Source organism: Phaenicophaeus curvirostris, chromosome 5, assembly GCF_032191515.1.
Source record: "Phaenicophaeus curvirostris isolate KB17595 chromosome 5, BPBGC_Pcur_1.0, whole genome shotgun sequence".
Taxonomy (NCBI): domain Eukaryota; kingdom Metazoa; phylum Chordata; class Aves; order Cuculiformes; family Cuculidae; genus Phaenicophaeus; species Phaenicophaeus curvirostris.
The window spans coordinates 32,983,650-33,001,465 of record NC_091396.1 but is presented as its reverse complement, the minus strand read 5'-3'; the positions used below and the strand labels follow the sequence as shown (position 1 = coordinate 33,001,465).

Here is a 17,816-nt window from a genome sequence, read left to right as displayed (position 1 = left end):
AAACACCTCCAGGGAAGGTGACTCAACCACCTCCCTGGGCAGCCTGTTCCAGTGCCCAATGACCCTTTCTGTAAAGAATTTTTTCCTAAAAATGAAGACTCACGTCAGCGGTGTCCACTGTAGTGAGTGTTAATAGCAAAGACACGGCCTTTTCACATGCCAGCACATCCCATCTTGGCTCTAATACCATGGAAAGGCCAGCTTTGCTGTCATTTCCTACACCACAGGGATGAACACATTTCCAGGAGGCTTTCAGTCTACGTAGATAGAAAGACAAATCGAAGATTCATCTGGATGAGAGACCAAAACCCCTTCTGTTTATTCACACATATCCCAGTCCTGAAATGGGAGCTGCTTCAGTGGAGAAAGGCTCCGCAGAGACTTGTTCATGTTGTAGTGCTTCAAAGCAGCAACAGATTTGGTAGAGGGGACAATGGCAGGTAAAAGCCCGAGGTCAGCCAGCTGCAGTACTGGTACAAGGGGTGGCTTGCAGAGGCCTGACCCAGCCCTTACCAAAAGGATACACACACACTGCCAGCTGAGCAGGAAAGACACAACGACAGGAAACCAACATAGGGAAAAAAATGGTTCTGCTTTACTGCCTAATAGGGAGCCAAGAGGCTAAACTGGCACCAGGCCACACCACAAACATCCTATGACCAAGTTCTGGTCTCATGCAGTGAAAGAATGAAAACAGGGGAGGTAACGGCAGGAGGGGAACAGGAAGTTAGCCTTATTTGCTAATCATATTAACGCTAGCGGATTTGCTTACTTATGCATCTGCTGGGTTGGCCCAAGAAGTCCCCAGTTCTGTCTCACAAATCTGGGTGACTCTCGAGAGCCTGTATGTCAGTCTCACACACCGGGATAAAAAAAGTGGCAGGTGGCTCCACAGCCTTCAATAAAATAAACTTTCCTGGCATGGCTAGCATCAGACAGAAGGTCTTGCTGCTGACAAGCCTATCTCGCCACTCTGCACCAACTCATCCCAACAGATCCAAGTTCCACATAACATGCTTCAGCATTCAAATCCCAGAGTCAGAGGAAAACTTATACCTCTATGAAGAAAAGACGACTGTCTTTCTTGCACTTTCCCGCCTAGCAGCTGCCAAGCATACTCTCAAGGTTTCCCCTCTACACACACAGTTCACGCACATCTTTGAGGGGATGAGAGGGTTTTACATTGCTACACAAGATTTGTAGAAGTCATGCAAAGCACATTCCTTATGCTAACCATCATGTTTCCAACAGTCTCACATGGGAAGAACTCAGTTTTACTCTTCTTTTGTATAAGAGCATAAACTGTTGCACTGTCCCATATCCTCCTCAAAAAAACCTGCTTAGACTGTAAAATAATACCTTTAAAAATCACAGCAACACATCCAGCAAGCCTTTGGGGCAGGCTCAACACATTAAAGTGAGACCAATCCACTGTACGTGTCGTATTTTAGCAGCTTCCCAGCATTTTCCCAGACAGCTCTCCAGCCTCTTTTCTACAGTGACAGCTTTCTGCACCGCATCATCAGAAACAGCACAGCCACCCTCTCCCAGCCAAAGTGAATCCCAAAGAACAGCCTGTCAGGCACAACAGCAATAATCCACAGGCAGCTGGAAAACATTCAATCCTTTCTGAGCACAGCCATGCAAGTTTTCACTATCTCTGTCACTGCTGCTTGTGCCACCCTTGAGAATTGCAGGCCAAAGTCTGAAGTGGATCCCAGTGAGACAGCACAGGAGAGTGCACAGGCTCATGACCTGGCTGAGAGGCCAACTGAGCCCTGCTCCTCCTTCAGTTAAAAATGCATGAGACAGGTTGTAGAACTGCAACTCTCACACAGCACACATGAGAAAAGCAAGGTGGGCTACAGCAGGAGCTGCTGGGGAGCGTGTTACTACCATGCACAGTTGTCACCTCAGTGCTGGGAAGAGCAGGTACCATTCTGTGGGCCTCCACTGTAACACACAGAGCTTCTAAAACCGTGATCCCAGTGTTCCTGAACACTTCTACTGAGCAGGTTTACAGGCCCACAACTACCATCCATTTACACTTCAATTTCACAGCCAGACAATATCACCTAATAGAAATGCACCCACTTCCCTCCAAAGCGACAGGTTCTCACCAGACAGCCAAGAAAACTGAAGTTTCCAATCAGCTTCTGCTTAAAGATGCCCTTACGTCCACACTAGATGCCCCAAACTATACCACCAAGCACTGCCAGTGGTCAGGGAGGCAAACAAAGTTATCCTCTCTAGCCTTTGCACTTATGCACAGCAAATATGTCATTTCCAAATCACATGCACAAGAATTAAAATGGGTTGCCTGAAGCAGTCAGCAAGAAATTCCCCAGACAGACACAGACTTTACATCACTGGGCTGGTAGCTGGATGCCTTTGAGGTGTTTCACCCTTCCCTAGGATTAAGAGAATGAACAGTTCAATCCAGTCTGGCAAGTAAGATGTTCTCATTAGTTGATCCTTGAGAATTGTTATAGAGCCCCTCAAAGAATGTGCAGTCTACTCTCACCCATGTCCACCTTCTCCTCAGTTTCTCCCTTTAAATAGGATGCTGAATAGGCAGGTAAGTCTCTACAAAGTGCACATGCCTCATTCATCATGAACCAAGAGGTTACAATGAATAATCATGTTCTCAATAAAAAACCCACAAACGCATATCCTGACAAAACCTGATCAGAGAAAGTATGAAGCAGCTCCCACACTCAAGGACAAACAGCTGATCTACAAAGCCAGATATTTCCAGAGCCCCCTACAACAACTTTTGAATTTAATGTTTTGAAGAGTGAGTATCCGGCAATAAGATACTTGTGTTAAGCAACAAAACCTTGATCTGAAAGATAAGGGATATCTGGTGACCTATATTGCCTGTCTGTTTGACTGTAAAAGAGCAGCTTAGCAAGCAGCTTTACAAACTTCACCATTCTGCTTCTGTACTGATACTGGTCTGGTGCGAAATGAAGGACAGAGGATCCTTGGGTGCATCAGGGACACTCTTCCTACAGCTCACTGACAGTGTGAACAAAGACCATGCAAAGACCATCCCTTGCTATGCCCCATCGAGTATAACACAGTATCGCAGTGGAAGCAAAGAGAACCAATGCCATGCATGCACCAACAACATGGTAATGGCTGAATGGTACTGAAAGAAATTCTAGCAAACTACAGATTAAGTGTGGTACTGCACCTCCTTGTGGGTCCACAGCGACTACCACAACTTTAGCCTTCCAGAAATCTAGGCACCCTGTCTGGGTCAAAACAGACCTTATCTGGACAAGGGGATACTCAATAAAAGCAAAAAGAAAGCTGTGGTTGTGACTTCTACATTTTGTTAGAGATTAGTCACACTCGTATCACCTGATCTGAGCACACTACCAGCAGGCTTGGAGGTGGGGTGTTTCCATTAGGGACTTAGCTCCGTTTAATGGGTACTTTCTATCATTAACAACCCCACCTCAAACAGAGAGGTGATTAGCACAGCAAAATTGAAATCATAACAAGAGCAGTAAGACCTGTTGGATGCAGACACAGCAGGGCCACAAGAGCCATGGCTTTTTAGGTTACGGGATCACCCTTGTATTTATGTGTATCTTTTACATGCAGTGCATGTCACAGAGTGGCAAGAGAGGTTCTGGGAGACTGCCATTTCTACAGGGAATTTCTGTCAGTTCATGAATAACTACACTTAGTAAGTATCTCTTTAGGGCAGAAAAGGTGCTCCCAAAGCCTGTGCTATCACTGCTTCAGCAGCACCATAAATCTGAACAGCGCAGCTTTCTCAGACAGAGATATCATCTACTGCCATGTTGCCACAGAAATTACAACCTGGTGAAGCAGAACAGCACTAGATAAAGACAAGGCAGACTTATTTAATTCTTTTTTTTTTTTTTTTAAAGAAAAGCATTACTATTGTTATTTACAGCATTTAAGTTGTATATGGCTGTCTTCTACACGCTGCACACTTCTACACACCGCTTCCTATTCATATTGTCAAGACAGCAGCTGTCAGGTCAGAAAGGTAATTCAGCATTTCAAGGTCTCTCCCCAGATCTATAGTTTGGACAAGTTGCTTCAGGACAGATTTTAAAATAAACCCTAAATGAGGTGCACTTTGAGCAACCAGTTTATGAAATGAGGGTGGCCAACACGACAGTCCAAGGCATGCAGGGCCCAAGGGCTGATCTACACCAGCACCCCACAGCAGCACCAGCTTCACCTCAGTGTCATTCCTGACTTCCCTGGGACTCTCAAGAGAAGGTAGCAGAAGGTTGCCCTTCTTACTATTACCCTTTGCCTCACCTGAGAGGTCAAACCAGGCGTGCTGAACACCAAGTGGCTTGCTCAGTTCCTCAAGGCCAACTCCAGCTCTTTCACCAAATTCCCCATCTAAGGAAAAAATTGAACACCAAAGCTGGCCATTTGTCATCAAGAGGGATAAACGTCCTTGTAGGCACAAGTGACAATCCCTTGGCCAGTAAATATCTGTGTATATACTTTTTAGATAGCGAACTTTATTATCTTGACAGCTAGGCGAGATCATCGCAATGGCTTTCGGCAAGATTTGCTTTGCAACACTGGGAGATAGCAGGACGAATCTTATTATGCCTTGGCTAGTGCTACTTCGAGGCCTGACGCCAGATAGGAAAGAAGAGAGAAGTGAGAGGAAAGAAAAGCCTATTAGAAGCTACCAAGATGAGTTCAACAGTGCAAAGGAGAAATTATTTTAACCTGTGGAAGAGACCTCCCTGGACCTGCTGGACATGCCATTTTTGTGCTGGCCTCTTCTCCCAAGTGACAGGGGACAGGACAAGAGGGAATGGCCTCAAGCTCTGCCAGGGGAGGTTCAAGCTGTACATCAGCAAAATTTTTTTTTCACGGAAAGGGTCATTGGGCACTGCCACAGGCTGCCCAGGGAGGTGGTTGAGTCACCTTCCCTGGAGGTGTTTAAAAGACAGTGGATGAGGTGCTGAGGGGTATGGTTTAGTGATTGATAGGAATGGCTGGACTTGATGATCCTGTGGGTCTTTTCCAACCTAGTGATTCTATGATTCCGTGAAAAGGCAGAGCAGAGGCTTATATCAAGTGACAAGTACCTGGATTTGTTCTGCACGTTGTATTTTTTGCTGCTTATGAGTAGTAATGCTGCAATGAGCTCTTTAAAACCTCTTAAAGTCTGATAGACATGAAAATCAGGCTTTGCGTGGAAAGCTGCTTCCCTCCCAGGAACTGTCACTTTATCCTTATATCGTAAAACAGTAACTCCCCAGAAAAGGGCAGGTGGGAAGAGCTGTGAGACCAGAATGCCTCCTCCACATCACATTCAAGAGGCCAAGCTTCACTTTCCAAATACAAAATTCACTCTGCAGCTCACCTACTTACGAATCTCAAAGCGGCTTGTGAGATCATATCTCAAGCACCACTGAACACAGTGAAGGCTGTCATTATCTATCCCTCAATACAGAGGGGAAACCTGTGAACCAGCTCCCAGAAACTCAATAAACTTCCCATACTGTTCAGGCCATTACTAAAAATGAGCAGATCATCTTGCTTGAACATCTGCCATGAGCTCTGCTGAGCCTATGCAGCCAGGAAAAGGGAAGCTGGATTCAATTAATCTTTGAGCAACATCTCTAGACTGTTTGCTTCCCAAGCCTCAATTAGTCCCAGCTGTGCAAAGCCATGCAGGACAGTACTGTGGCACAGCTATCCCCAGCCAGCAGGGCCTTTTACTGAGCCACGACATGAGGGGCTGGGTTGGAAACAACCTGCAAGACACGGCCACCTTTTGCAGACATTTGTTCACTCGATTATTGGCCACATCACCGCTTTAGACACGCTGTCTCCCCTCCCAGAGAAGGCCCAGAAAGTTTCAAGTCTGCCTCACTGGCTGGCCTCAGCGCTATAAATATTACTGAATTACTGTCACTATACTTCAATCAGATTTAGTACTGTCTAACTGAAGTACTAAATGAGATAGATCTCTGTCAGAAATTCTTCAGCTATTCCTTCAGTGAAGGAAAGCCTAAAACACATGACTCAACCAGGCCAGACTAAGCATGAAGAGAGCCTACAGGAATATCTGGCAGGCCCGAATCTCTCCCGTTCGACTCCGTAAGCTATTGACTAATGTGTACAGTAATTAAGATTTAACTGTAATTACTGCAAAGATTTCATTTCACAGGTAAGAAGGGGTGACATTTTTATCACAGCATACATCCAGACGATGGTGGATACCATCATCCCCCCCATCTCTGAAGGAAGCAAGCCCCAAGACCCCAAGAGGGCTTTTGGTCACATTCATACCCCAGGGAGGGGAACAAGACTGTCACTCAGAATCTGCACAGCCTGCTCAGGCTGGGAACAGCCATCACTCCCAGATCTGATCTTCCTACCTAAAGACATCAGAGGGGTAGGCCACGATAAAACTATGAGCATTCACCCACTGCAGAAGGGAACAGCTTCAGCTGTCCATCAGCAGGAAGAGAAACAACAAAGTGACTCCACCAACACAGAAGCACAGAAGATTATACAGAGCTCTCTCATTCAGAGAGCGAGACCCAGCACATCAAATTCAACTGGTAGGAGTTCACCATCAAAAGGAATAGGCTTGGATTATTTTGAAGCAGATGTGTTAATTCCTTGAAACTCCCTCTTGGCTTCTCCTCTCCTCTGCACAAGTAACCCAAGTTAACAGAGTAGCTCTCTGTCACCCTCTTGTGATAGGATCAAGAGGATTTAAAAGCTTCTCGAGGGAGGTAATATCAAAAGAGGATGGCCTTCAGGGCACGTGTCACAGCTTGGGGTTTGGGACTTCTTTTTAAATCAAAGATTTAACTCCTGCTTCTGACAATCAAATCAGTGCCCCACTACACAAAATATTTCCTTTCACTATGAAAGGCAAGAACCCCCACGGTATGACAATCATTGCCCCTCACAGCCCATGAACAACACTGCCCACCTCTCCCCAGTGATTGTTCCTAGCTGTATTGGCCAGATGCTGGTGTATGACTGCTGTGTGACTGGATCGCAGCCAGGCAGGTCTTTTGAAAGTGAAGAAAATTCCCTTCTCAAGGAGAGCAGAGCCCGGTCTTCAGATAAGCCATCCAGCAACCACACCCCAGATTGAGATCGCATTCCTCTCTTTCTCCTTTCAGAAGTGTAAACTCAGAGCCATCAGCTTTATCTCCATTAAACGCCCTGGTCTGCGTGCTTTACTTCTCCTGCCCTCTCCTCTCACCAGCCAAATCCCGAGCGAGCCAGGAAACCGCTGACAGCGGCTCTGTAGGTATCACCTTCAATTAACTCATCAGACTCCAGGGGCAAGACTGCTCAGCGGCACCATTTCAGACAGCTGTGAACAGGAGAACCTGAAAAAAAACCTTCATCTGGAAGCAGAGGAGGAGGGAAGGAGGGGGCTAAAGAGGAATAAGAGTCTTCTCCCGGTTGCTCCTTACCACAAGCCCCGCACCTACGTTATGAACAGTTCGGGTTGGAAGGGACCTTAAAGATCATCCAGTCCCAATCCCCCTGCGATACTGGGTAAGGGGCGGCCTCCCGTGGCACGGGGGGTCCGGGGATGCTCCCGGCGGGGCGGGGCGAGGCTGGGAAACGCCCGCGCCACCCCGAGGTGCCCCTGCCATGTTAGCACGAGCGCCGCTTCCAGTCCTGCTTTTATCGCTGCCTGACGGAGGGACTAAAACGGAAACGTTCGGGGGATTAGGATTCCAGAGTGATCTAATGCACGATGCTTTTGGTTGAAAGGAGAAAAGAGGGGGGGAGGACGGGACACGGGACTAAAGCGCGGCGAGGCTGGAGCTCCTCCCGGGCTCCCCTCCCCACCGCCACCCTCTCGGTTTAAAAAAAGGGCCGAATGTTACCATTTTTGGACATGAGCTCGGCGCAAGCCCTGCCCTCACCCGCACCGTGCACACCGCAGCCCCGGGCACCGTCCCGGGAACGGGCGGCGGGGGAAAGAGCCGCCCCCGGGGCACCTGCGAGCCGGGGCCGCGGGGACCGTCCCCCGCCCCCCTCCCCGGCGAGGAGCTCCCACCTTCCGCTGCTGCTTCTCCCACGCCGGGTCGAGAAGCAGGTCCCGATCCCAGTCCTCCTCCGGCTGCATGTAGTCGTTGTTCTGCTGCGGGTCGTAGTGATCCATGGCGGCGGCTACTGCTGCTGCTGCTGCGCGGCCACCCGTCCCCGCAGCCCTCCGGCCCCGCTGGGCTCTGCCTGCTCGCCCGGCGCCCAAGCAGGCGGCAGCAGCACCCGCTCCTCCTCCTCCTCCTTCTCTTCCTCCTCCCCCGCCCCGCCCCGCCCCACCTCCCACGCCGTGGCTGCGGGGATGGGGCGGTGCCGGGCGCTCCCCTCCCCGCCGGGAAGGTGTCTGCGTGCGGGCCGGGGACGGCCGCCCTGCTGCTGGGCCGCCTGCGGGGGCACGGAAGGGCCGCTTCCATGGCATCCCGAGCCTGGAAAGGGCCTTTGAGATCATCGAGCCCAACCATACCTGCCCACTACTAAATCACAGAATCATACAATGATTTGGGTTGGAAGGGACCTTAAAGATCATCTCGTTCCAACCCCCGTGCCACGAGCAGGGACATCTCCCGCTAGATCAGGCTGCTGAAAGCCCCATCCAAACTGGCCTTGAACACCTCCAGGGATGGGGCAGCCAAAGCTTCCCTGGGCAACCTGCACTAGTGCCTCACCGCCCTTACTGTGAAGACTTTTCTCCTTACACCTAGTCTAAATCTGCCCCTCTCCAATTTAAAGCCATCTCCCCCTAGTGCTATCACTACAACCCTTTGTAAACACCCTTCCCCAGCCTTCTTGTAGCCCCTTCAGGTACTGGAAGGTTGCTATAAGGTCTTCCTGGAGCCTTCTCTTCTCCAAGATGAACAAGCCCAGCTCTCTCAGCCTGTCCTCGTATGGGAGCTGCTCCAGCCCTCAGATCACCCTCGTAGCACGTCCCTTTTCTCTTGCTCCTGGCGTGGTAGCTGCTGGTCAAGGTTGGGGCTGCCAGCAGTGGCAGCCGAGTCTTGGTGCCTGCAGTCGGCAGCCACATGGCCGCCCCGCCTGACCCTGCATGCCCTGAGCTGTGCCAGGCCTCCCAGACACATAGGCCGCGCTCTGCCCACGGATATCCTGTTCAACAAGAAAACACCGTACTAAAGTACATTTGGCTCTTCTAACAGCTTCCTGGGAGAGAAACACAAAACATTAAGGAGTGTACTGGTATACAAATGCTGAGCATGGGTTTCTGTCAGTTAAACACATGGAGGGAAAAAAATGACAACAGCATTATTCCTTTTATTCTTTTCCCTTGGTAGTCTCACTGAGTAGCAGGATGGTGTCTATCTCTCACAAAAGTGAGAGGAAGCCCAAAGACATGCCGCTCTACAACACCATCCAGGGTAGAGTGAGCCCATGTCCCAATTCGTCCAGAATCTGAGGAAAGTTTGTGACCTGGGAATGTGGGAAAGAGGGATACTGAGAATGGACAGATGGATGCTGCAAAGCATCAGGATTAATTGAGTAGAAATGCTCAGCATCAAGGATTTAGCCTTGATTTGCACTTGTGAGCTTCTCTTCCAAAAGAGAGAATTTTTTCTGCTTCTTCACTGGAGGTGAAATTGGATATCTTCTTCCACTTCTTGGCATAAATAACTGCATAAAACATAATGGACAGATGTTCCTTACGGTTCTCTGTCATCATGGGTACATAATGCTCCTTGTGTACACTTTCAGACTTCATAAACATCAAGGTTGCTCTGCCCTGTTCAGACTGCTATATTTACCCTGCCACAACTTGCTCAGGGTAGAAAGATTATTGAAATGTATAGAAACAGTAATTTGCATGATTTTCTAAAGCAATGCAGAAGGTTTCCATTTTGAGATAATTTGAGGAAACCAGGTTGCCCAAAGAATCCCAGCTCAAGGGAGCCAGATCCGAGGAATCCAAGTCTACCAGGTACCTTGGAAATCCTCCTAGGTGTGCTTCATGATGAAAAATGTTGGAGAGCGCAAAATAGTCCTATCACTCTGTAGAGATGGTAGTGGTCTTGAAGGAAACTTCACTGTTCGGTACTGCAGAGAGGTACAGATGATGATGGCTGTTTTTTGAAAAGTACAGTGGAAGAATTTACTTTGGAAAAATATGTAAATCATCAGGGTCTGAAAACAAAAGCGCAATTTTTAATTCTTATAACAATTTGATGAATACTCAGCAACAGAAGTTATGAACCAACAGCCCGATCACATGATAGTTCAGAAGCAACAAACATGTCTGAAAATTTCCCTACCTTCTTGTTTTTCTTATTTTTCAGGACACTTCCAGCCTGAGGAATCTGGAAGAATATGGGAATTGGCAAGATCTGGGGAAAGAAAGACGTGAGAGAAGTCTTGGGCTTTGTATTTTAAGGCAGTGGTCCTATTGTATTACTTCCCCAGCCTTTTAATTTAAGATCCTATTATTGACAGCCATTTTTCATACCTCCCCACAGAGATCCAAGTCCCAGGATGTGATAGGTTTCTGTGAGGCTGAATCTTCTGGATGATGTCTCTTTGGTTCCTCGGAGTTGAGTTACAAAGCAACTAGCCCCATAATCATAGGTTGTTATTCTTCTTACCTGTATAGAATACACCTAGTGATCCCTAGGCGTACAGAAGCTGGTCATTCTGTAAACAGAAAAATGTTATTAACTGCTGGTATAAGCAATCCCATTCATTTACCTATCTCTTCTTGCACAGGGTAGAGGATGGATAAGATTATTTATGTACAACATCAGTGCATTAAAATGTAATGAAATCAACAACAACTGTGAGGTTGCTGGTGTATTAGAGCCTCTCTCCTAACTGTCCCTTCTATTTGTGTTTCTAACTCCATGATCCTCACTTCTTAAAATTCTTGCCTGTGTTTCTGGGAAATACCTTAATTTTTCACTCCTAAACCTCACACCTATTCTTAGCATTCCCAGGGTTCCATAACAAAAGCAAGTGAATGTTCTTGGCCAGAGTTTCATGACACAGGCAGCAGTGCAGGAGGGAAAAAGATGTTTTTTTCTAAATTTGGGATAGTTTCCAGATCCACTTGACCCTTGCCCTTGTGAAGACTTGTACCAGCACCATGAAGGGGAAGAAATGAGCTCACAATAGGAGAGGGAAGCACAGAAGCAACAGGAGCTACCGAAGCCAGTGCTGGTGATGAAAGAGATGCCTGTAACTACAGCAGTACTCTGGTTTTCCTTATTTAGTCTCCTAGAGTTCTATTCTTTTCCATACAAGATTGCTGCTGATTTCCTCAGGTATTATTCAGACCTTGCTGGACCAACAAGGTCTTTCTGATCCCATGGAGAGTGTTGTTTTGTTCTGCAGGCATCAGGCGGAGCCTCCACAGCAATGGTTGGACATACATCCTACTTCTTCATCTTGCAGCAGATGAAAAGAGGAAGGAGCCTGAGGGCATTGGGGTATTTCTAGTTACTGTTTGTTACTCTTTCTCTTTGTTCTTAGCATATTAGCTACAGGTCATGAGGTTCCCTGGGGAGATATCTGTTTTCTTGCCAAGAACATCCATAACCTTCTGTAATGAGGCCCAGCAGGTGAGCTTGGTCATTGCAAAACAATGAATGAGGCTGTGTTGAAGTGGCCCTTGACATTTGTTTTGGGAAGTCTCACAGCCAAGTTTCAGCGCTTATATTCTGCAGATACACAAAAACTTTGTAGCTTTGGGATTTAGCACTTAAATTTGAGCGGCATGTTGGGCTCTTATAGTAAAAAATTCACCAAGTTATGCTCATTTTCATCATTTGCACTTGCCCAGTCTGGGACACAATACTGGTAAAAACACAGCACCTCTGGAATGCAGACATTAATTTGGTGATGATCAGTGAGGAATACCATACTTCATGGAAGACTGAGGAGTGGGCTGTCCTGTGCCCAGAAACTGGGTACAACTTATGCTTTTAAAAAGCGCCATAGAATAAGTGCTTTGGTCATCCAGACTGGAAGTGAGGCAAAAAACCCCAAAGCAACAAAGCAAGAAGGGGCCTGACTAAAGCTCCCGGGTACAATACATCTTCCCTCTCCTTCAGGCCCTCGTCACCTGGGTTGTATTCCTCTTCCACCCTACCCTCACCATCCTAAGTCCTCTTTCCCTTCACTTTCCTTCCCATTTACCTGAACTTCCAAAGGTGCCTCCCCAGCCCTGTACCCTGGAATTAATGCGAGTTCTGGGACTGCACAAGTACCTAAAGAAGTTGTTATCTCCTCCTGCTGACTAAGGGTCAGCTATGCTTGTGCAGAGCACGAGCTTTAGGGTCAAAGTGACTTATAGGGCTGTCTTCACAGAGTAAGCAAGCATCTGCTAATATTGTTTGAAGTGTGTCATTTTGGAAAATGATATTTTTTCCTCCTGTAAAAAACATTGATTTTACTTTTCTAGCAGAATATGCCCTATATTTCTCCCTTTGCTTACACAGTGTCACTTCAACAATCATAGGATCAAGAATTACACAACCAGTCTTGTATCCCTGTTAACACGTACCCACTGGATCTACTTTCATCCTGCAAGGCAAATTGAGTACTTGACCAACATTGCCCGTATCCCTTCCTTTGCTCCCTCCTTTCACCCCTGAAGAGAAAGGTGTTTGCAGCTCAGAAGTGCACAGGAACACTACATGTGAGTGAAGCAGGCTCCACTTGGGTAGTTGCTGGGCTGGTTCTGCAGAGAGGTGTAGAGGATAAAATCATCCAATGGTAGCCAGCCTACAAAGTCATGTTAGATGCCCATGAAAGACACTGTACGGTGAGACAACGACCTCTATAGGGTTAGCATCCTTAGTCTATGGCATGGGCACAGAGTTCTTCAGTCACCGATGGTGAGGTCTTCTCATTTTCATGTTTTACCTGCGGGTTGTCCTGTACTGAGGTGCAGGTCTTTGTGGGCTGGTTTGATCAGCCCTTTTGGTTTTCTGTGTTGGTTTTTAAAAGGCATCCCATTCCTGACCCTGGTACAGTACTTCCACCTGGTCCAAACAATAAGGAGGCTCAGGGACCAGAGACGCTGAAGACAACAGCATTTTACGTGTTCCTGCAAGAGATGGAATGCATGAAAGTGTAGAAGAGAGCACTCTTCAAACTGGAGACCGTAAGGTCGTAACTTCCTGATAGCTGGTGTTATATCCATGCTCTAACCAAATGCCTGATCCAGGCTATGCTCAGTTCAGTCCTTTCTGGTGGAAGAAGCTGAAGGATGGAGAGGCAGCCCCAAGGCACAGGGGAAGCCATGGTGCAGCAGGGGCTGCAGCGGGCACCCACTTCCACGAACAGAGCCATGAAAGGCATATCCAACCTATGTCTTCCACACGGCCAAGGTAGCAAGAAAGCAGAAAAGCCTGTTTACTTCTGAAAACTGCAGATGAAATCCAAGCTGGCTCATTCCTTGTGCCACTAAGAGGGAGGCTCAAGTTTGAGTCTCTCGTTCTCACCCTCTGGCTGAGTGGAGTTTGCCAGATGATGTACTCATGGCATGCAGATGCAAGAGGCTGAACTTGTTGCCTCTCTCACTTCCCAGGCACCAAAACTGGTCATGGAGAAAGTGTGACAAGCTTTGGAGGTAAGTGTTGTGAAGGCTTTCTGGAAAGGGAATAGCAGCAAGGTGGTAGCAGGAAGGCAGGCACGGGGATTAGTATCTTTTCAGCTCCACCCTTGCCTGCACAGAAAATCGTTTCTTATGAGAGAGTCACTGAACTTTCAGACCTGTCATTATTTAGCCCCAGCTTAAAAACTTCACTTAAAATCCCTTCCCTTCACTTTGATGTTTTCCATAATTGCAACTCTCTGATTTTCTAGCACAGTGCTTTAAAAAATCCAGTCCTCTCTCATCTCCAAGTATCACTGGTACAGTGGTATCCCCAGGCTGTTTTCAAGCAAAACCCCTTTCTGGCCACAGCTTGGAATGACGTTCCCAAGAGCGAGCCAACAAACATTTCATTTCTTCTGAGCAGGGCAGCTTCCTCATTGTACTTCAGCGACAGCGTACTGCACTGGCTTCCTTCGTGCAGTGGCTACGCCACTAACCTGCAAGCCTAACGTTGGCCAGAGCAGCAATAGTCATTGCTGTGCCATCTGTCACTGCTCTGGGACATGATGGGAGTTTTACAATTACGGCTCACACACTTAAGGCATGCAACAGCAGGTTACACTTGTTGCAGTAGTGTGTCAGCAATCCATGCTGAACCACTACTGAGCTCAGGTGTGCTTACAACAAGGCAACCTGGGGAATCTTGCTTGAGCTTTTACAGCTGTCTCAGTGGTCTGAGATACCAGCTGGAGACTCCAGGCTCCATCCATGGTGCGGTTTTGCAATAGGGAACCATTCTTGGGGACATCTGCAGGGTATGCAAAGCAGCCATGGCTCTGCTGCAGTGTACATGGGGCCTGCCAAGGATAATGGCTCAGAAATGGATTACCATAGAGCTCGGTGCTCTGGTCATGTGGCCACTCTGTCCCTCGCAGGCTGCTTATGCAGTGGCTGCAGAGAGCTGGTGTAGGACCTGATTATGCATGAAGTCCATTTGCTCACAATTTTTACTCCGTGCACTATGCAGGCTCAGGATGATCCCACAGGGGGAACAAAGGAGGGTGGTGGATGGTAGAAATCTGATACAATGCAAAATCCGATACAAACAGGCCAGGTGGCTACTGCACTTTTTGATTCTAGATGGAGGAGTTCATGGTGTGAGATGGCGTAACTTTGCATTGCATTACTTTTGAGTCTATGTTAGTTATATATGCAGAGCAAACAGAGAATCACAGATATCACCAGACGTATAGCAGGCTGTACTGTAAGCAGCCAGGGAATGCTGTGCAATTGCAGCAGCATGGCAAGGCATGTATGCTGTGCAGGCCAATGTAATGCCAGAACTGCAGCTCCCTCAAGCCTTCCCCATGAAATTCATCCCTAGAAGTGCACATACACGGCAGTGTCATTTGTAGGACATGAGAACAAAACCTTCTGTTCCTCTTGGCATTCGTAAGGCTGTGGATGGCGTGCTCGGGTGCCAGTTTTTAAGAAAGACACACATCAGCTGGAGAGAGTCCAGAGGAGAAGTAACAAAAACGCTCAGAGGTCTAGAAAACCTGACCTTTGAGGGAAGACTGAAAGAAGCAGGCTTGTTTAGTCTAGAGAAGAAAAAACTGAAGTGAGACACAGTAGCAGACCTCAAATATGTAGAAGTTCACTGCAAGGTGGAAGACAGTACACCATTTGCTGTAGCTTCCAGAGAATCTGTGAGCAGTCGGGATACCAAAGCACTCAAGTAGGCCACCAAAGGAAGCTGCTGAATCTCCACTACTGGAAGCTTCAGCGAACAAGCAGGACAGCTACAAGAAAGGCTAAACTTCAAGAAAAAACTGATCCCATGACAAGCCTGGAGAATGAACCCTGTGTCATCTTTTGGGATCCCTTCCAGTTCTGTTTCATGGCCCTGCAATACAACCAGCTGCAGAGGAAAAGACGCTACCATGAAGCAAAATAACATGGTTGTAAAGAGACTGACAATGGAAGAAAAGCATTTACAGCAACAGGCATGTAAAAACGTAAAATCAGACATATGGAACCAGACCTAGGCGGTCCCATCAGATGCCCATGTGTAAAGTATATCGCAGCACGACTGCGGCAGGAACTTGACTCAGCTGAGAGAGGTGACTAAGGTGAAAGAGGCTGTGGGAAAAGATATAACCACACATTTACATGGACAAAACCTGCTTTAAATCCACTTGCAGCTCTCTCATAAAGGAAGTGGCAGTTCTCTTTTGTTACAGCTACCAGCAAAATTCACCATCAGTACTCCAAATGCTTTACTCCCAGTTTTGACCTCTAAATGTTACTTTCATGGCCTCTCCACCTCTTCATGCTTTTAGCATCGATTGTTTATTTCAGTGGCGAGACAGGTCACAGTAATATCAGACTGCAAATAATATTCACAATCCATGTTTCTGTATGAGGCCATGGTAACAGATAGTTCATAAAGGGCTAAGAAAATGCGGATTCATGTGTCTGAATGGAGGCCCATCCTCATCTTTACCGCACCAACAGGACAGAGGCGTTCTTAAAATTAGAGGGAAAGGAGTGAGTTATTTCTTTCCTGTTAGCTGTCATCTTCAGGATGCTAATTGAGGCCCCTGTAATACTACCTCGCGCTCCAAAGACTGCCCTTGGAGTTCAGGGAGAAACAGCTGAGCTGCACATTTTTGGTGTCTTCTGTACCATTGCCAAGCCACCCACCTCCACAAGGAGCAGAGGTGGCCCAGCTTGGTACAGTGTGGTGTGGAGGAAGAGCTCACTCCTTTCAGAAAAGTAGTTGGTACAGCTGGCACACGAACAGCCTTCCAGGGATGCAGCTTTTCCTCAGCACATAGTGGCCCAGCAGTGAGTGGGGAACACAATGCTGGGCCAGTGAGGCTGGGATCCAAATTCAGACTTGTCTCAGAAGAGGAGCAGGACCACACGCTGAGCGTAAAGCACCACTCCATTAACTTGCCTTCCTGAAGCATACTTGCTGTAGCCTGAAGTTGTCCATCATACAAGGAGGGACAGCTAAGGGCTTTGCTTGAAAAAGCCCCTTCATCCCGCTTCTCTGGCTGGTACAGGGAATGCCTGGGTGGTCGGCAGCCTGCCTGCCTCCACAGAGCAGGTTAAACACTTGTGCAGCAGCTATGGGTTATGCATACTTTTGCACAGAAAATCGTCTTGTGTTCATTATGCTTTTCTCCTAACTGGCTCATTCGCCTTGCTGTTTTTAATCTGTACAGTGGGAACAAATGGGAACAGCTACCTCCAATCAAACTGGGCAGTGCAAAATTACTTCCTACAACAGGAAGCTTCTTATTTGGGAAGCAGCAGCAAATCTCATAGCCTTATGTTTGCAGTAGCTCCGCTGTCAGGAAGGTGAAAATTTTGGAGCAATGTGCTGTAAAATAGAGTTTGGAGAAGACACACCACAAATGAGGAAGCACTGGTAGGCAAGAGTGCACAAGCAGGGAAGTAACTAAGCAAGCAAACTAGGTAAGCTGCTCTCCCCAGCTTCCTTTAATCTCTTCTCTAGTAGGGTTTCCCCCTCCTACCCTTCTTCTCACATAGAGAACACCTGTGATTACACCTGTACAAAGAGATTCCAAACCAGCAGTGCAAGCCCTGGACTCCCCTGCAGTATTTTGCCTTTGCTGTTTTCTTCTGAGCCATGACAACCAGATTGTGCTTTCCCTCTAAGCCTACGATAAAACTAGTTTTTAAACACAGCAAGTAAAGAGGGATATGAGAAATTCAGAGTAGCACTGACAGACCAAAGAAAGAAGGCTCTCAAGGCAGTCCAGCCACCACCACATTCCGTCTTGGTTGCTGACTGTATGCATGCCCCACCATGCTCTCTGTGGCTGTAGCCCAGCAGTCAGGGCAGGGGCTCAGAAGTCATCTTGATGAGGGGAGGTTCAGAATAGATATCAGAAAGAAATTTTTCATGGAAGGGGTCATCAGGCACTGGAACAAACTGCCCGGGGAGGTGGTTGAGTCACCATCCGTGGAGGTATTTAAAAGATGGGTAGATGAGGTGCTGAGGAACATGGTTAGTGGTTGATAGGAATGGTTGGACTCGATGATCCAAGAGGTCTTTTCCAACCTTGTGATTCTGTGATTCTGTGACTCTTTACAGACTTTGTCCCATACCCAGGTCCTCTCACATCCCTAACAGCTCCTCTCAGGGTCTCCATTTATGTATTCTGCATTTTACTGTATTTTTTCTTTTCTGAGA

The 17,816-nt window shown here is 47.5% G+C and overlaps 1 protein-coding gene across 6 annotated transcripts in view; it reads right to left on the bottom strand.

The window, feature by feature from the left end:
• ACTN1 (actinin alpha 1) overlaps positions 1 to 8,266 on the bottom strand; it is a 93,450-nt gene extending 85,184 nt beyond the window's left edge. For 5 of the 6 annotated variants that reach the window (XM_069858228.1, XM_069858230.1, XM_069858232.1 and 2 more), the window contains exon 1: positions 8,063 to 8,265. In XM_069858228.1, coding sequence (XP_069714329.1) covers positions 8,063 to 8,167 — 105 coding nt within the window. In that variant the 5' untranslated portion in view covers positions 8,168 to 8,265. Of the gene's footprint in view, positions 1 to 8,062 lie in introns of all 6 variants that reach the window. The other variant, XM_069858229.1, reaches the window with a different exon arrangement.
• Positions 8,267 to 17,816: the final 9,550 nt, after the last annotated feature.